Genomic DNA, 15,566 nt, shown 5'->3' with positions numbered 1-15,566 from the left:
TTGTTATAAAGCATTATGAATATTTATGAGTGCTAATAACTATAATTATACAGTGCTATAAGCAGATTATAACACATAAGTATGTTTATAATGCATTATAGACATGGGCGTCATAGAAAGTGTTACCTATTATACTCGTTTCCAGCATCACCTTCAATAGAGGGCTTTCAGGTGATGTAACACACCCTCTGGCAGCCATAATGGAGGTCTTCAGCTCTTGGGCAGCAATAGCTGTGAACAGCTGATTATGCTTCTACTTGGTCGTCTCAACAGAATTGAATAGACAGTTAATTTCTGTGCTGTGTTTGATCATTCATTGCTGCTACATCAAATTGCTTTTAGACTATTCACTTTTACTTATGTTAAACTGACCTACACCCACAATACAACAATGTTTTTCAGGTATCTCTCTTTTTCTAGCCTGGTTGTTATATTTAGGTATTATTTGAGCTCACCTAGTGGTCTTCAGTGGAGTGGACCTCCATGATGGCGCCAGATGTAATTGCTAGGAGATTTGTTGCAACTGCAAAGCCTCTCTTCTACCTTTAATAATGTTTTTCATCGTGCTCTGGCAAATGCAATAAGATAGGCACCACTACCCATGGGGAAGTTTTGATGTGGTTCAGTATGAGGTTAATGCCTTTTGTTAGGGGTGAAAAACACATCAGGAAAGCTCTGTTGCAACATGGCTACCTCTGCTCTCTGGTGTCTGGAGTTGAAAAAATTTAAACCTTCGGCCCTAACTCATCTTTCTCGAGAGAGAAAATTACCTCAGTCCAGGTCCTGCTTAAGGTTTGGAGTTTTGGACCTAACTAAAAATTTGGGTCTGGCTACAGCCCTGCATGTATGCATCAGTGTATTACTAAATACTGAAATACTTTCTCATTTTCTGGGAACCAAAGTGAAACTGAAAAAGACTGAAAAACAGTGTTGTTTGTTCCCTTAAAATTACCAAGTTCTTGCCGTATCCTTTATAACTGGATGTTTCCTTTTCAATTAAATTAAGGCCAACATATACCTTGTATGTTCTGTAAAGGTACTGTGTGAAATCAGTCCGATTTACTCAATAAATAAGCTGAAACTGGACTGCCAAAGGAAGCATTGTTTGTTCCCATGGTATTACCTGGTTCTTACCATATCCCCTCTAATTGGCTATTTCCTTTTTCATGCAATTCAGACAACTTGTGCTACACGTTATGCAAAATTATTAAGTAAAACATTCCAAATAACTTGCTAAGAAAGCATTACAGTGTACAAAGTAAGTATGGTGGAACCGGACTGTAAAAGGAACACACATAACTGATTATTGTCTTTTCCATACAACAAACTTGTATCATTTATTTTCTCCAGTGGTACCAAGTAAAGCATTAAAGTTAGTGTGGATGGAAACTGAGCTGCAAACAGAAGCAACATTTGATTGTATGAAACTACAAACAATCAAGAGCCCAACAGAACATATATACAGAATGACTGAAATGTGCAATGAATTTATACAAAATATAGTGTATCTTTTTAGTATTATGATACATGAGTGCATTATTGATATGGATAGGAGACGGAGGCATTTGATGATTTTTATATTTGCTTTCCTCATTATCAGACAAATGTTAACAAACTTCTGTTTGCTGTAGCGAACTGAAATAACTTATCACATGGAAACATACTCACTGAAAATACTCAGTTCTGTCAGATCTGACTGGCGTCTTGTCAGCTATTTGTGTAAAATTTGTGTGTCGTTTAACACAGTATTTTAGTACAGAATCTCAGTGTTACTCAATGTCAATAATGTTACTTCTGTTGAGTTCATGTTGCTCCTTTTTGTTTTTGAATCTAAAATGCGCCCAAACATCTACCTTGATATTGCTAGCACTTTAATGGCACCACCATTATCATTGACAGACATACAGTAGTTTGTTTAGATTTCTGGAAGTTGTATTGAAATGATTGCTAGAGTGCCCTCTTAATGAAAGTGAAAAATGAAACCTGCTCTTCTGTAAATACATCAGAGGACTATGGGATCTATCAAAGGACAAAGCACTACTCACACAGCTCTATCTGTCTCTATCTGCCGCTAAAGCCTGACAGTCAGATGAGTATCAGTCAAAATCAGTTGAAATTTTTAAAACCCGTCTTAAAGCCTATTTTTATTCATTGGCTTTTCACTGACATATTCTTTTTATGCTCTATTGCTCTTAATTTGTGCTTTTAACCATACTCTTATTTCCCTTAAGTCTTAAGTTTGCTGCTGGTGTTCCAAGCTCTGCCTCCTTTTTCCCTATTTTGTAAAGCACTTTGGCACACACTGGTTTTGTATTTTTAAAGTGCTATATAGATAAAGTTGACCTGACATGACTACTCGGTGTTGCTTCTGCCTATCCAGATCTGTCTCCATGACGTAGATGAGTTAGCACGTAGACAAGGCCATCTTGTGGTTACTGTAGCTGCCATTGCCACAGTGCAGAAATAGCCCAGAATGGCCAGATTCGTCCTGGCTTTTCGGGCCAGTAGGTGTGTCCATCCCACCCTCGCTCAGACGTAGTTGATTTTCAGGATAATGCCACTTGGAATGGGATGAGAGAGGTCCTGAGAATAGAAACCGTGCATACAGAGCGGACGGTATGCCAGGCACTTGGCAGAGCAGTGACGTTTGGGATTCTACTGATTATTTGTGGATCGTCATACAGCTGCACCTCAGACAGACAGACGGTGACACTTCGCCACCTAGTTAGACCCCCAGAACAGCAACTCTGTCAGAAACACATCGACCTGCATGAGTACATGCAAATATACACACATACACAGGTGCATAGCTATCCACGAAGATGATTTCCTTTTCCATGCAACTCAGACAACGTGTGCTATACATGTGGAAAGGTAGGAAGTGAAACATAGCAATTTACTCAGTAAGAAAGCAGAAAATGAAATGTAAGCAACACTTAATTCTATGGTCTGAGTTAGTTCTTGCCACATCATTTCCCAATGCAATATCGACTTTTGTGCCACATATGTACATTTAATGACAAATGTACCATACATGTTCTGAAATCAACATTACATGACACACATTAAGTATGGTGAAATACAAAGATCTGCATAGACTCTCATTGAAGATTGCATGATCACAAGTGTACAATCTAGTTGAATTCTAGGATTTACTTATGGATTAATGGATGTCAGTTTGATGGATACTGTGTTTCTTATTAGGACGTTGAGTATTTCAGCAAAACCTTTGTCCATCTGACTTTTAAGATTTCCTTGTTGCGTTCAACGTTCAGGCGATACAGGCATTAGGCAGACTGTCAGTGTCTGTAGTTATGACAGCAAAGACAACAATGAAGGGATTGAAGTTAAATAAAAACTCTCCATTGGGCATTGCCAAAAACCTTTTCCCAGATCCCTGTGAAGTGTTCCACCTTTGACTCTTGAAGTTAAGTCATCACGCATTATGATTTAAAGCTACATTATGATAAAATATTCTCCCTTTCATTCATTCATTCTCCCATTGCAACTTGACCAATGGCGGGAAATCTTCTCAGCACACGGGAGGTATGTGTTTTATGTTTGAGATTAACAAGGATGAGAATTAAGCCGCGATTGTGGGCTATTTTGGATTGTAGTAGGTGCCACTCCACACGATTGTTTTCTGCCTCCGCCTTCAGCTGTCCAGAAAAAAAAGAATTAGATGTTTTGAAAGTCTTCAAACAAAAAAGGAGAGTGATGAGTAGCGCAATAAAACAAGAATAAATATTGGTGCTGCCTTTACTCAATGGAAAGATCTCAAGGAGTAGGAAGGCAACAGTTGCTATAGCACCACCATCAAGGCAGAGTAATATTAATTTTCAGGGCGAGGCACATGTTTCCAATTTTATTAAGATAGCTATTTTGACATTTTTGTGGCCACTTTATCATTATATGACCATAAATTACTATTGAACAAACAGGACAAAAATTGGTACAAAGTTACTTGGCTTGAAGACATTTAGCATCGTTCCTCCAGATGTTTCTGTAGATTATGTCATTATAAAGCGACGAAGGATTCATCAGAATTGGAGGCAAAAGCCACTGAACAGTTACCACTCAAAGCCACAGGCACTGCCAAACTGCAAAACATACAAAGTGCAGGTTTAAAGTTTGCAGCTAGTTTTACTGATTTGAAGTTTGTTAACTTCCGGTTGGCATTTGGGAAGGATGTAGTGTTGTACCTCATGAGATCTAAGTGTTGCTGGCATGAGACTAATGTCAGTAATTTATAGATTTGGTGTGTGTGTCTGCTAACCCTCCGGCCACCACCCCATTCTCTCTGGCTCTCTGTGCAACACACTCAGAGGGCGATGTTGTCGCCACGTCCTCGTAACCCGGAGATTTATAGCTAAAGTCAACAAGGCTTGTTCTCCACCCCACCCCCACCCCCACCCCACTGACCCTCATGTACTAACTGTCACACAACTGGTGCAAATGTCACATGGCAAGGGAGCATTACAACATTTTCTCGTACACTGTGGCTGGTCACTGTCTTCAGTCTTCCCCCTCCTTGCTTCCCAATGGTGGGATGACCTTTGAACTTCCCTCTCCAGTCAAAAAAAATGGCTGTCACTCCCAGTCATCTATCATAGACTGAAAACCCATTTCTTCAATAAGTACCTCACACCCTCACCCTCTTTTTTCCGTCAAATCCCCTTCTCTCCTTAGCTGTTATTTCTTTTCCCAGCACTTCATTCTTACATGATGGTTCTATCATCAGAGGAATTTTGTAAGAGCACTAAGTCTCTGACCTTCGCACTCCTTGTAATTTGGTGTAAAAATTGAAGCTTGCACTCATTGTCGCTCAAGGTACGAATGACAGCTAAATACTTAAAATGTAAATGTTAAACCAGGATTTGTTGCCCCCTACTGCTAGTTACGTCACAGAACAACCAATCTAATTTATCAATCAATTAAACACTTTTAATTTAAACAACCCCACTGTCAGATGAAAATATTGTATCTCCGAAAATTCAGGTTTTCAAGTATTATTTTCAAAATGACAGCCATGCGTCATAGGCTAGAATGGGTTCTAAATGGGTTTCTGTGGCCTTTCTACATGTTTTTTCCATGTCTTTCTTTCCATCCATCCAGAGTTGATAGAGACGAAGACGGCGAGGCCATTCTCCTTCTCCTTCAACACCAGCGACTACCGAATCCTCCACATGGACCAAGACCAGGGGAGGCTCTACCTGGGCAGCCGGGAGTACCTGGTGGCTTTGGACATGCACAACATCAACAAAGAGCCGCTCATAGTAATAACAATTACACTTATGTCAAAGGAGTTTGGACCATTTATTGCAAATGGCTATACATTTGGCGGAAAGGCTCTGCTCTTGAGGATGTTCCCCAATGAATCCAAGCAGCATGCGAGAGATTCTGCAGGGAGCACACTTAACACCCAAGGCATAGTAGACATACATCATTCAATATATGAAAACCATAACATAAAACCAGACATAATTCAGAGATAGCTTGCACAACATCCTATGTACAGACAATAACAGGAGGAGGCTGGGGAGGTGGAGGGAGTTTTGCAGCAACCTGGTCTCTAGCAGCAGTGGCAAGAATGAACAGCAGAGTGAGAGTGTGAGCTGTCAGATTATAAAAACCGCCTCATTGACTTGTTTGAATGTGATTGGTGATTAAGAGTCATCTGATACTGATCAGCTGGAGTGTTGTTTGGATAGGAGAGCTGATAGCCGATCAGCTGACTGCAGGCACGACTTCAGTGTTCTACCTGAACTAACGTAATGCTCTATTCTTGCCATCACAAAACTGCAAATTCCTGAAGGGACTGGCTGACATACAAACTTCAAGAATCGTAATAATAACCTTGAGTCAGTAGGCTGAACATCAATCTCCAACTGAATTATGAGAATGATCCATTACTAGACGCCACACTTCGCAACTATCCCACCCTTTTCGTTTCACTATTGACCTTCCAAAACAAATACAATAATGTCTACAGGTTTATGAGAATCTTTGAGGCTACTTGACAGTTCAGTACAAATTAAAAACAGTATTTTGTCCTTGTGTACATCAGATCCATTGGCCAGCTACTGCCCAGAGGAAAGGAGAGTGCCAAATGACTGGAAAGGGAGGAAAGGTCGGTTGAACCCTTCCATCCTCATAGAAATGATCAAAGCTCTCTATTAAACACTAAAGTATATTCTGTGCCAATACTGTAGACTGTAGTGTATTGAGTTTCACACCCTTTTCATCCAGGGAGAATGTGCCAACTTTGTGCGTCTGATTGAACCCTGGAACAGGACTCATCTGTATACCTGTGGCACCGGAGCCTACAAACCCATTTGCACCTTCATCAATAGAGGATGGAGAGCTGAGGTACACACACACACACACACACACACACACACACACACAGTACTTGTATTTCTAACACTTAGTGCCTTCTGTGCTCAGACTAATATGTTTTTTGGTGTCTGGCAGCCCTCCTTGGAAAAAGCTGTAAGCACATATCCACCGATAAGTCTTTGCTCACTGCGACTTTTACACATTTCCATGACAGCTGGATGAAATAAGGCCTTTTGTCTGTGTCCAGGAATATCTGTTCAGGCTGGTGCCAGGTTATGTGGATTCTGGGAAAGGCAAATGTTCCTATGATCCTCGACAAGCCAACGCTGCAGCTCTGATCAGTGAGTCCACACTTGTCACTTCTAATGCACAATGCAGTCTAATGTAAATGACTTCTAGAATAAATCCATAAGGATAGGCACACCATTACTTAGCTTGCCACATGGGCTTTGTCCCATTTGTAACACAAAAGGTTGGAATGGAAAATGTGGATATTTGAATAAAGAAGGTGGTATGACAAAGTATTTGAAAGCTGTGAATTACTTTTGAAATGATTGTTACTACAGTTGTGAATAGGAAGTTGAATCCTCTCCAGTGTCGCTCACTGTTCTCTCTGTGGATGTGACCCAGATGGGAACCTGTATGCAGGCGTCCATGTTGACTTCATGGGAACAGACGCTGCCATCTTCAGGACCCTGGGGGACAGACCGGCAGTCCGGACCGAGCAGTACGACTCCCGCTGGCTCAATGGTGTGACTCGCACACAGACGCACACCGCTCTTCCTCGTTCTCTCTGTCATTGTATGTTTCTTCATCATGTACGCTTCCCTCTGTCCAGAGCCAGTGTTTGTGAAGATCCAGAAGATCCCGGACAGTTCGCAGAAGAACGACGACAAGCTGTACTTCTTCTTCCGAGAAAAGAGCCTGGATGCAGCGGGGGGAAGCACTCCCATCGTGTTGTCCAGGGTGGGCCGAGTCTGCCTGGTGAGAATGTTTCACTGCTGTAACCAGTTGCCATGCAGCACTATGATTAAACCCTGTGAACTCTATAGCGAATGGAACTCTGCAAATAACAGCAGTAATGGAGTATAAGTGATGACCAAGCTGCAGTGTTGAATAACCTCTGTGACATTATTGTCTACCAGAATGACGATGGCGGACAAAGGTCATTAGTCAACAAATGGACAACCTTCTTGAAGGCCCGCTTGGTGTGTTCAGTGATCGGGAGCGATGGGGTCGAAACACATTTTGATGAACTGAGTAAGTCCTAAAGGATATGTACTGAAACTGAAAATTAATTCAGCTATGGCTGGATTTTTACATATAAACCTTGCATAAGGCAGCTTTGAATTCAGCACACTGAATGCAACATCCTACTGATCAACAGGTGTAACACAAGGAGATATTGGACATGACAACCGTCATTGCCAGGAATCAGACAATGTCTCATTATTTAACTTAACACTCAAGACTCATTCATTCAGCACCACATACAGACTAGCTGAACTCCCACCCTACCAGTCATTTGTCTACTTCCCTGCAGTCTGTTATTCACTTACTTCTGCTTCTAGTGCTCTTATATCTATTCACACACACACTCTCTCTTTTCAGCTCAACTCAGACTATATATATATTAAATTAATGTAATTTCAGTTTCATTTGAACTATTGTGTTAGCAGCGCAATGTGAAACTGTAATGTTTTTTTTTAAATACCTGCAGGGGATGTTTTCATTCAGCCAACACAAGATGAGCGCAATCCAGTTGTGTATGCGGTTTTCTCCACTGCCGGGTAAATAGAAATGTCAGTTCCAAAATATTTTACCCTTTATTACTGTGTCTTTCCTTGTGACAATCAGTCTGAACCTTTCTTGTTTCTCCTGTAGGTCTGTGTTCAAAGGCTCAGCTGTCTGTGTGTACTCCATGTCTGACATTCGAAATGTCTTTAATGGTCCCTTCTCACACAAGCATGGACACAACTATCAGTGGACGCCCTACACTGGCAGGATCCCGTACCCTCGTCCAGGAACGGTTAGCACAGTTACACTGCTTGGGTTTCTCTCAATAGAGGCTTTGGAGTTGTGTCACATATCTCTTACCAACCACATCTGGGACCATCATGGAAGTGCACTGGATAATTGTCTGTCTGCAAATAATGGCCAAATATGTAACAACAGGGCCAAAATGTCCAAGGTCAAAGTCCATGCAGTAATGTTATAGTGTACTGTAAGTAAAAGTGAATAGTTTGATAAAGTACATTTGTTTCCAAATTTAGGTTTATATATTAGGTTTATATATTGTAACACAGGAAACTGTCATGTCTTTAGCAGTAGTCTCTACTCCAACACAGTTGTAACTTAAGAAGACTCGGTTAACTTGAACACTTGAAACTTGGTTTTTGGGTCTGTTAGTACTGCTGTTGGTTCAAAGAGGTAAGTTTTTCCAAACCAAAAGTAAGGTTTTCATTTATTTAAGTTTTATTTAACTAGGTCAGTCCTGTTGAGATTTAGAATCTCTTTTCAAGGGAGACCTGGTCAAGAAAGCAGCATCAAAACAAACAGAAAGCATACATGTACAAAGTCAGAATACAGTCAAACTCACATAAGAGAAAGGGTAAAACAAGGTATAAAATCAAAATACAGTCAACATCATATAAAATACAGAGTAAAGTAAAATATTTTGTACTCCAAAAGACACTAGCCCAATAAACCAGCAGGTTCACAGGGCCAAAGCCTATTTAAATCTGGACTAAACATATCAAAGACAGCTCCTTACTGCCACAAGATCTCTCATTAACAGTTTAAACTCACCAAGAGAGACCAGCTCTTTAAATCATCAGTTTAAATATGCCAAGAGAGACCAGCTCTTTCAGCTTCATATCATTTTATAGTAGTTTCCATGACAACGGAGGAAAATACATAAAGTCACTTTTGCTTAATTCAGTTCTGACCTTGGGGACAGAGAACAGAAACAAATCCTGTGACCATAAACAGTAATTTCCACCAGGTTTTTAGAGATATAAGAGCACAAATTGTTAGGAAACAGATCCAGAAAGGCCGTATAGCTAAAAATGTACTGATGAATGAATATAGGAGTGGACAGGGCAGGCCAGGCCAACCTATTTCCATTTGAAAACCAAGTAATTTTACAGCAACAGAATGTTTCTTTAATGGGTTTCATGGATCATTAAAAGACATGACAGCAAAAAAGCAGTGAAATGCTGTCGCCATGTTTAGTTGCTTCCAACGTGTGTAAATCCTTGTTGTGCCTGCACAGTGTCCAGGAGGAACGTTCACCCCGGGCCTCCACTCCACCAAGGAGTTCTCGGACGAGGCGGTGAACTTTGTGAGGGCCCACCCCCTGATGTACCACCCCGTTTACCCCATACACAAACGCCCTCTGGTGCTGTCCACCGGGCTGGACTACCGCTTCACTTCCATTGTGGTGGACCAGGTGGATGCCGTGGATGGGAGATACGAGGTGCTCTTCCTGGGCACAGGTCAGTCGCTAGCTTCATGCCACAACCATTCAAAGGGATCTGAGATGGGGGGGACTGACAAGTACCGGCAAGTTATATGGAATACAGAAACATGGCCATTTAAGTAACCCACTCACATACAGTGAAGAGCAGATATACACACTCTAGGCACGCTGAATGAATCTGAATCAGGTTTGTTAAAGATTGTTAAAACCCGCACACTGTTACCTGCTTTTTGCACCTCTGAAGCCGAGATTAAAGAAAACTCCTCTATTTCAGATCGTGGAACAGTCCAAAAGGTCATAGTGCTTCCTAAAGACACCAGCAGCACAGAGCAGCTCATCTTGGAGGAGGTGGAAGTGTTCAGGGTAATGATGTCAGATTTTCATCTACTTTATTTGACTGTTTAAAATGTAAGGAGACAATCTCCTCAATCATTTCATTTTCCTCATTGTGGTGTTTGTTCCCGCAGAGTCCAGTTCCTATAAAAACTATGAAGATATCGTCCAAAAGGGTAAGCCTCATAATACCTTGAGACCATTTTATGAAATACTTTTTTTGATTTTTTCAGTGGAAAACAATAGATTTCATTATTGTAGCATTTGAGTGACCAGTCCCTGAACTCATGGTCAGATGAATTACACAGTTTTTTGCTATTAAATTCTTGGCTGCTAATAGTTCTCTGTTGCCTTTGTTGTGGCCTGCAGCAACAGCTGTATGTGTCTTCAGACAGAGGCCTCACCCAGGTCTCCCTGCATAGATGTGCTGTCTATGGTAAAGCCTGTTCAGACTGCTGCCTGGCCAGAGACCCTTACTGCGCCTGGGACGGCGAGAACTGCGCCCCCTTCACCCCCTCCACAAAGAGGTGAGAGGTCAAACCCTGGACAGCCTGCTCTAACACTGGCTGTGTTCCAATCCAGCAGTCATTCAACATTCTATACACTTTAGGGTTTTAATAACTTATGTGTTATATGTGTCCACAACACATAATCTACATTTCGGAGTTTGTGCTAATTTCACAAAATTCTATGAGACTGTGTTACATTCTCTACGCCTGTCCAATGGACTATACTGTAACTGTCATGATCTTTATTTCAGGCGGAGTAGAAGACAGGACATCAAACATGGAGACCCGCTGCGTCAGTGTCGAGGTTTCAATGCTAAAGGTACTGCGGCTGCCATCACATGGACTAGAGAACTGATTCACATATTTTCTGACTGCCTTGTGTTTCTGCCCAGTGTTGAGCTACACACTTCATTAGTCCAACATCTGATGTACAGTAAATTGGTGGATTTCTTCACACACTGGGTTACGTTTTTGCTGGGGCCTCATTTCTAGAAAGTGTACTGTATGGTCATATTTGTTCTTACCTGGTGGTGCAGGCAGGAAATCACAACAAAGTAGTAATTTGTAAAACCTCAACTTGATGTAGATTAAATCCAAGTACATTTTTATAAATGAGGTTCCTGGCGTCTGTGACTGTGACCAACCACCAGTCTCCCTTTGGTCTGTCCGCCTGTAGAGAAGCGTCTAGGCCAGACGGTCCAGTTTGGAGTGGAGGGCAGCAGTGTTTTTCTGGAGTGCCAGCCCAGATCTCCACAAGCATCCATCAAGTGGCTGTTTCAGAAGGACGGCAGGAGGAAAGTGGTGAGGAGAGCAAGTCCAAGTGACTGGATCTTACTTTGGTTGACTAGATCAGAATGACCTCCTATTGGTCATACTGTAATTAGTGCAACAACAAGGAGGAATGTTACATCCCTGTCCATTGTAATCATCAGTCTAATCAACAAATATTTTGTTCAGCTTTATCTTAATCATGTATCAAGCTGTATGATACAGGTCTGGAAACTCAGACATACACAAGATAAGTTTCACCTCCATCTTTGTACATAAAGCTGTAATCTAATTGGAAGAGCTTTAAATAGGTCGGCTGCAAACTAGGTCAGAGTTCAAATAAGTTAAACTTTGAGCGCAGCGACTTGGTGGAAAATTTGAGCAGTGTGACAGCAAAAGTAGCATTGACACTGCTCTCTCCTTAGGAAAACAATGGCTCAGTCAGCGCAAAGCCACTTTGCCAGTGATCATGTGTACCGGCCTCAAGGCATATAGGCCCTTATTTACTAAAACCTTTAGTGGTTACAAAAACCTTTGCAATGTTCAAAGTCAGCACTAAGACTTGTGATAGGTGCAAGACAATTTGTTTGACCAATCAGGGGTTATGTCATTGGTTTTGCACATGTTGAAAGTTTTTGCACCCATGAAAGGCTTTAGTAAATCAGGGTTCCTGCAATGTCTTGGGTTCGAATCCAGCCTCTGGCCTTTGTCACGTCATCCCCATCTCTCTGTCCCAATCTTTCTTGTCTCTATCAAATAAAAGCAAAAATGTTAGGAACGTGAAAATATGAACACCTTACATACATATTTAAAATACAATATATTCCCCTGGTCAAGCTTACCCGGGACCAAGAGGTGCTGAAGACGGGCCACGGGATCCTGCTGAAGTGGTTGACCCAGGCGGACGCCGGGCTGTACCACTGCCTGGCCACCGAGAACAACTTCAAACACACCGTGGCCCGGGTGGCACTCCGCATCCTCGACAGGGAGATCGTGGAGGCCCTCACCTCCCACGACGCGCCGCCCGATGACGAGAACCAGAGCCAGCAGCACCAGCAGCCCCCTCCGCCTCCGCCCCCACCGCACACGCTCCCTCCGCACTTCTCCTCCCAGCCGGAGATCCGCCTCATTAACCAGTACTGCCAGTCCTACTGGCAGCAGCTCAACCCCAACCTCACAACCAAACGCACCAGCCGGCGGCACGCTGAGGGCCGGGCCGACCACTAGACACGCCCTCGTCTTCCTCGCCGTGGGTCTGGCATGTTCCCTCGCTCTGAATGTCACGCGCTTTCAGACTACAGTTTGGTCCAAACCTTAAAGGAAAAATCCACCCTCAGATCCACTGTTAGAGATCATCAGTGTGTGATGTTCAGTGTATTCTAGGAGTTATTTTACGATGACGTGTTGTAATTGACTTTTTTTGGTGTAGCCACTTTCCCTCAAGCTGCCTCGTGTACTTCTACTTCAGTTAGTGATTTCCTAAGCTTCCCAGAATGCCTTTCAACAACCCCCAGAGAAGGGGCGTGAACTGGTTTTCATTTAGCTGTGGGGTTTACAAGTAGGTGTTAGGTCGCTATCGCTATTGTCTGTAAGTGGAGAGAGAACGATGCCGTGCTCGACTGTTCCAATTACTAAGCATTGAAGAGGACGTTGTATTTGACACGCTACTGACGACAGATCCACGAACATGCAAGCTGTGGCCGCTTTGCATTCTGGTCTATTGAGCTGCTGTCAGTGGAGAAATTCTCTCTCTGCCTCTTCTACAATGGATTTCTCCCTGTGTGACTGTTGAACATCGGTGCAAAATAGTGAGTCTGGAGAGAAGCCCTTGCTGTTTGATTCTGACTGACTGACACTGAAACATTTTCTACTGTCAAACTCCATTGTAGCTGCTGGAAATATCTCAACGTGATGTCACGCTGTCTACATTTGGCCAAGGGAATAAGAAAAACAAACAACACCACCAAACAACAAAATGGACCCAGAAATGCAAGGTACATCGCCAAATGCTGTTTAACAGTGTTAAAGTGTTTTAAGGTGGATTTTTCCTTTAAAGTTAGTTAGTTTATCTTAGATTCAGAAAATGCTAAACAAGGAAATGTCCACAAATAATTATGATTCCTGAAAATTTGATGTCAACATTTGTTGAGTAAAGTATGCAGCTCTGTGGTGAAAATGTTGTACAACACAACAGAGGGAAGGTCAAAATACAGTAATTGTTCACTCTTTTTGCATGTGAAACTCCACCGGTTACTTTATTTTCCTCCCCAATCACATGAAATCCATTTCATTAGTTGTTGTTTCCATAAATGTTGATCAAGAAATAGAGACATGACGGCTTTTATTGCATTGCCTTGACTGAGAGTTTTTTTAAAGAACCATTCAGTGTGATATATACTGTCCCATTTTCTTCGATTTTTCTTTAAACAGACATTAACCCAGTTATTTGGGAGTGTTTTAAAATGAAGTGCTGGAAACAGGAACATTATCAGATATTTGATCATTCAAATTAATTTTGGGTGAACTGTTAATACGTTAGCACACTTCTATTTGGGCAAAAACTTTTGTTACAAAAGGCTTTCCGATGGATCAGTACAACATCATCTGTAATATAATGGCACTAAAAGCATCTCAGCAAATGAATCTTTCTTTGGAGATGAAAAAAGGAGATTCTTGTATATAATTGTTCAATAAGATAATTGAAACAGTTAATGAAAATTGGACAGTTGCAAAGGTTTTACTGTGTATCCATTATCAGCAGCGATTAATGTATTTAGTTGAACACACTTTTCCCAGGTAGTAAAAAAGTTTGATATTGTTTTCACTGTTAAAGTATTGATGCTGCAGTCATGGATTTGTTATTTGCTGGGCACTAGGGATTATTGGCCGACTCAGCTGACTTGCCAATGCATTACAAGTGAGAAATAGAAGAGTTATTATTAAATATTTAAACACAGTAAATATTCTATATTAGCCATGTGTAATATTTGTGAATCTTTCCCAAAGATAATTTCCGTGCTTTCTCTCCTAATTATTCATAATGGTAATTTTAGATCAACAGTCTTGTATCAGACAAAATTTAGGACCAAACATGATTCCATTCTCCAGCTAATATATTAGGGGTTTGTAAAGGAGCATGCAGATATAAAAGGTTTTAAATATTGCAGTGAAATAAGAGGTGAAAAACTGGAAGCAATTAGTTTAGGTGTTTCCTCTTATGTCACATTGAAGTTGCAGGACAAGTCTTTGCTGCAGCTCAGTGCATCTTTTAGCCCAATAGGACAGCATCATTGGCATATTGTTCTAACCCTAATGCTGTTCTCAGTAATGTGTTAGGTTGTGGCCCTGTGACATGCACAAGGTAGTATTTATATCCCATTCATTTTTCATTTACACAAATGTGGTGTGAACATTGCCGCTTGGTTGTCTTAGAAGACATGTAGACATGTTAGTGATATCTTTGTTAGGTTACAAGCATGCTTAAATGTTAAGGAAGCTATTTATGACACTGCTAAATAATATTTAGTCACTGAAGCCATCTGAACACGGCACTTATCTAGGTAGGGCACCTTTTTTAAGACACAATTTTTTGGGTATTTCAGAATCTGTACTTGATGTCAGATACGTTGTTGTGGCTCGTGGATCTCTACTACATCTGGACTGTCAGCAGCCCACTGCTCTCTCACCAACGCCATCAAATATATTTATTTTGAGACTGTACATATTTCTGTCATTTTAGCACTCTGGTGGTGGGGATGTCAGGGCTGGGCTGTGCAGGGGGAGGGGATGTCAGTGTATTGTTTTATTATGGATCACCTGGTCCAGTGTTCATGGAAACATGTCAGATACATGATGTAAAGTGAGGATGACACAGAGTGAATGTGCAGAACCACTCAGGCATTCAGTGAGTGGGTTAATGCTGTGTTCACATCTTCATGCTCCACTGGAAGCCATTCATTCCAATGGAGGACGTTTTGACGGACAGTAACGGATTGGCGCCTCTAGTGGTCGCCGACAGAAGTGATAAAAAGAAAACGCTGGCGTACAAATCGTTAAACAAAAACACTATCCCATATACAATTCAGCAGAAAATATTTTTAGAATGACAATGACAACGCTGAAACAACGGAGGAAGA

The 15,566-nt window shown here is 41.5% G+C and overlaps 1 protein-coding gene across 1 annotated transcript in view; it reads left to right on the top strand.

Moving 5' to 3' along the window:
- The window catches only part of LOC139933466 (semaphorin-3F-like), a 34,202-nt gene extending 21,545 nt beyond the window's left edge, over positions 1 to 12,657 (top strand). The window contains exons 3-18 of the mRNA XM_071927557.1: positions 5,116 to 5,276; positions 6,068 to 6,130; positions 6,250 to 6,369; positions 6,587 to 6,680; positions 6,970 to 7,089; positions 7,178 to 7,323; positions 7,485 to 7,599; positions 8,060 to 8,129; positions 8,224 to 8,368; positions 9,614 to 9,836; positions 10,095 to 10,183; positions 10,288 to 10,329; positions 10,523 to 10,680; positions 10,914 to 10,981; positions 11,339 to 11,463; positions 12,268 to 12,657. Of these exons, the coding sequence (XP_071783658.1) occupies positions 5,116 to 5,276; positions 6,068 to 6,130; positions 6,250 to 6,369; positions 6,587 to 6,680; positions 6,970 to 7,089; positions 7,178 to 7,323; positions 7,485 to 7,599; positions 8,060 to 8,129; positions 8,224 to 8,368; positions 9,614 to 9,836; positions 10,095 to 10,183; positions 10,288 to 10,329; positions 10,523 to 10,680; positions 10,914 to 10,981; positions 11,339 to 11,463; positions 12,268 to 12,657 (2,129 nt within the window). The remainder of the gene's footprint in view (positions 1 to 5,115; positions 5,277 to 6,067; positions 6,131 to 6,249; positions 6,370 to 6,586; positions 6,681 to 6,969; positions 7,090 to 7,177; positions 7,324 to 7,484; positions 7,600 to 8,059; positions 8,130 to 8,223; positions 8,369 to 9,613; positions 9,837 to 10,094; positions 10,184 to 10,287; positions 10,330 to 10,522; positions 10,681 to 10,913; positions 10,982 to 11,338; positions 11,464 to 12,267) is intronic.
- Positions 12,658 to 15,566: the final 2,909 nt, after the last annotated feature.

This window comes from Centroberyx gerrardi, chromosome 14 (assembly GCF_048128805.1).
Source record: "Centroberyx gerrardi isolate f3 chromosome 14, fCenGer3.hap1.cur.20231027, whole genome shotgun sequence".
Lineage (NCBI taxonomy): Eukaryota > Metazoa > Chordata > Actinopteri > Beryciformes > Berycidae > Centroberyx > Centroberyx gerrardi.
Note: the sequence above shows the minus strand (reverse complement) of the source record. Positions and strands in the feature narration are given on the sequence as shown.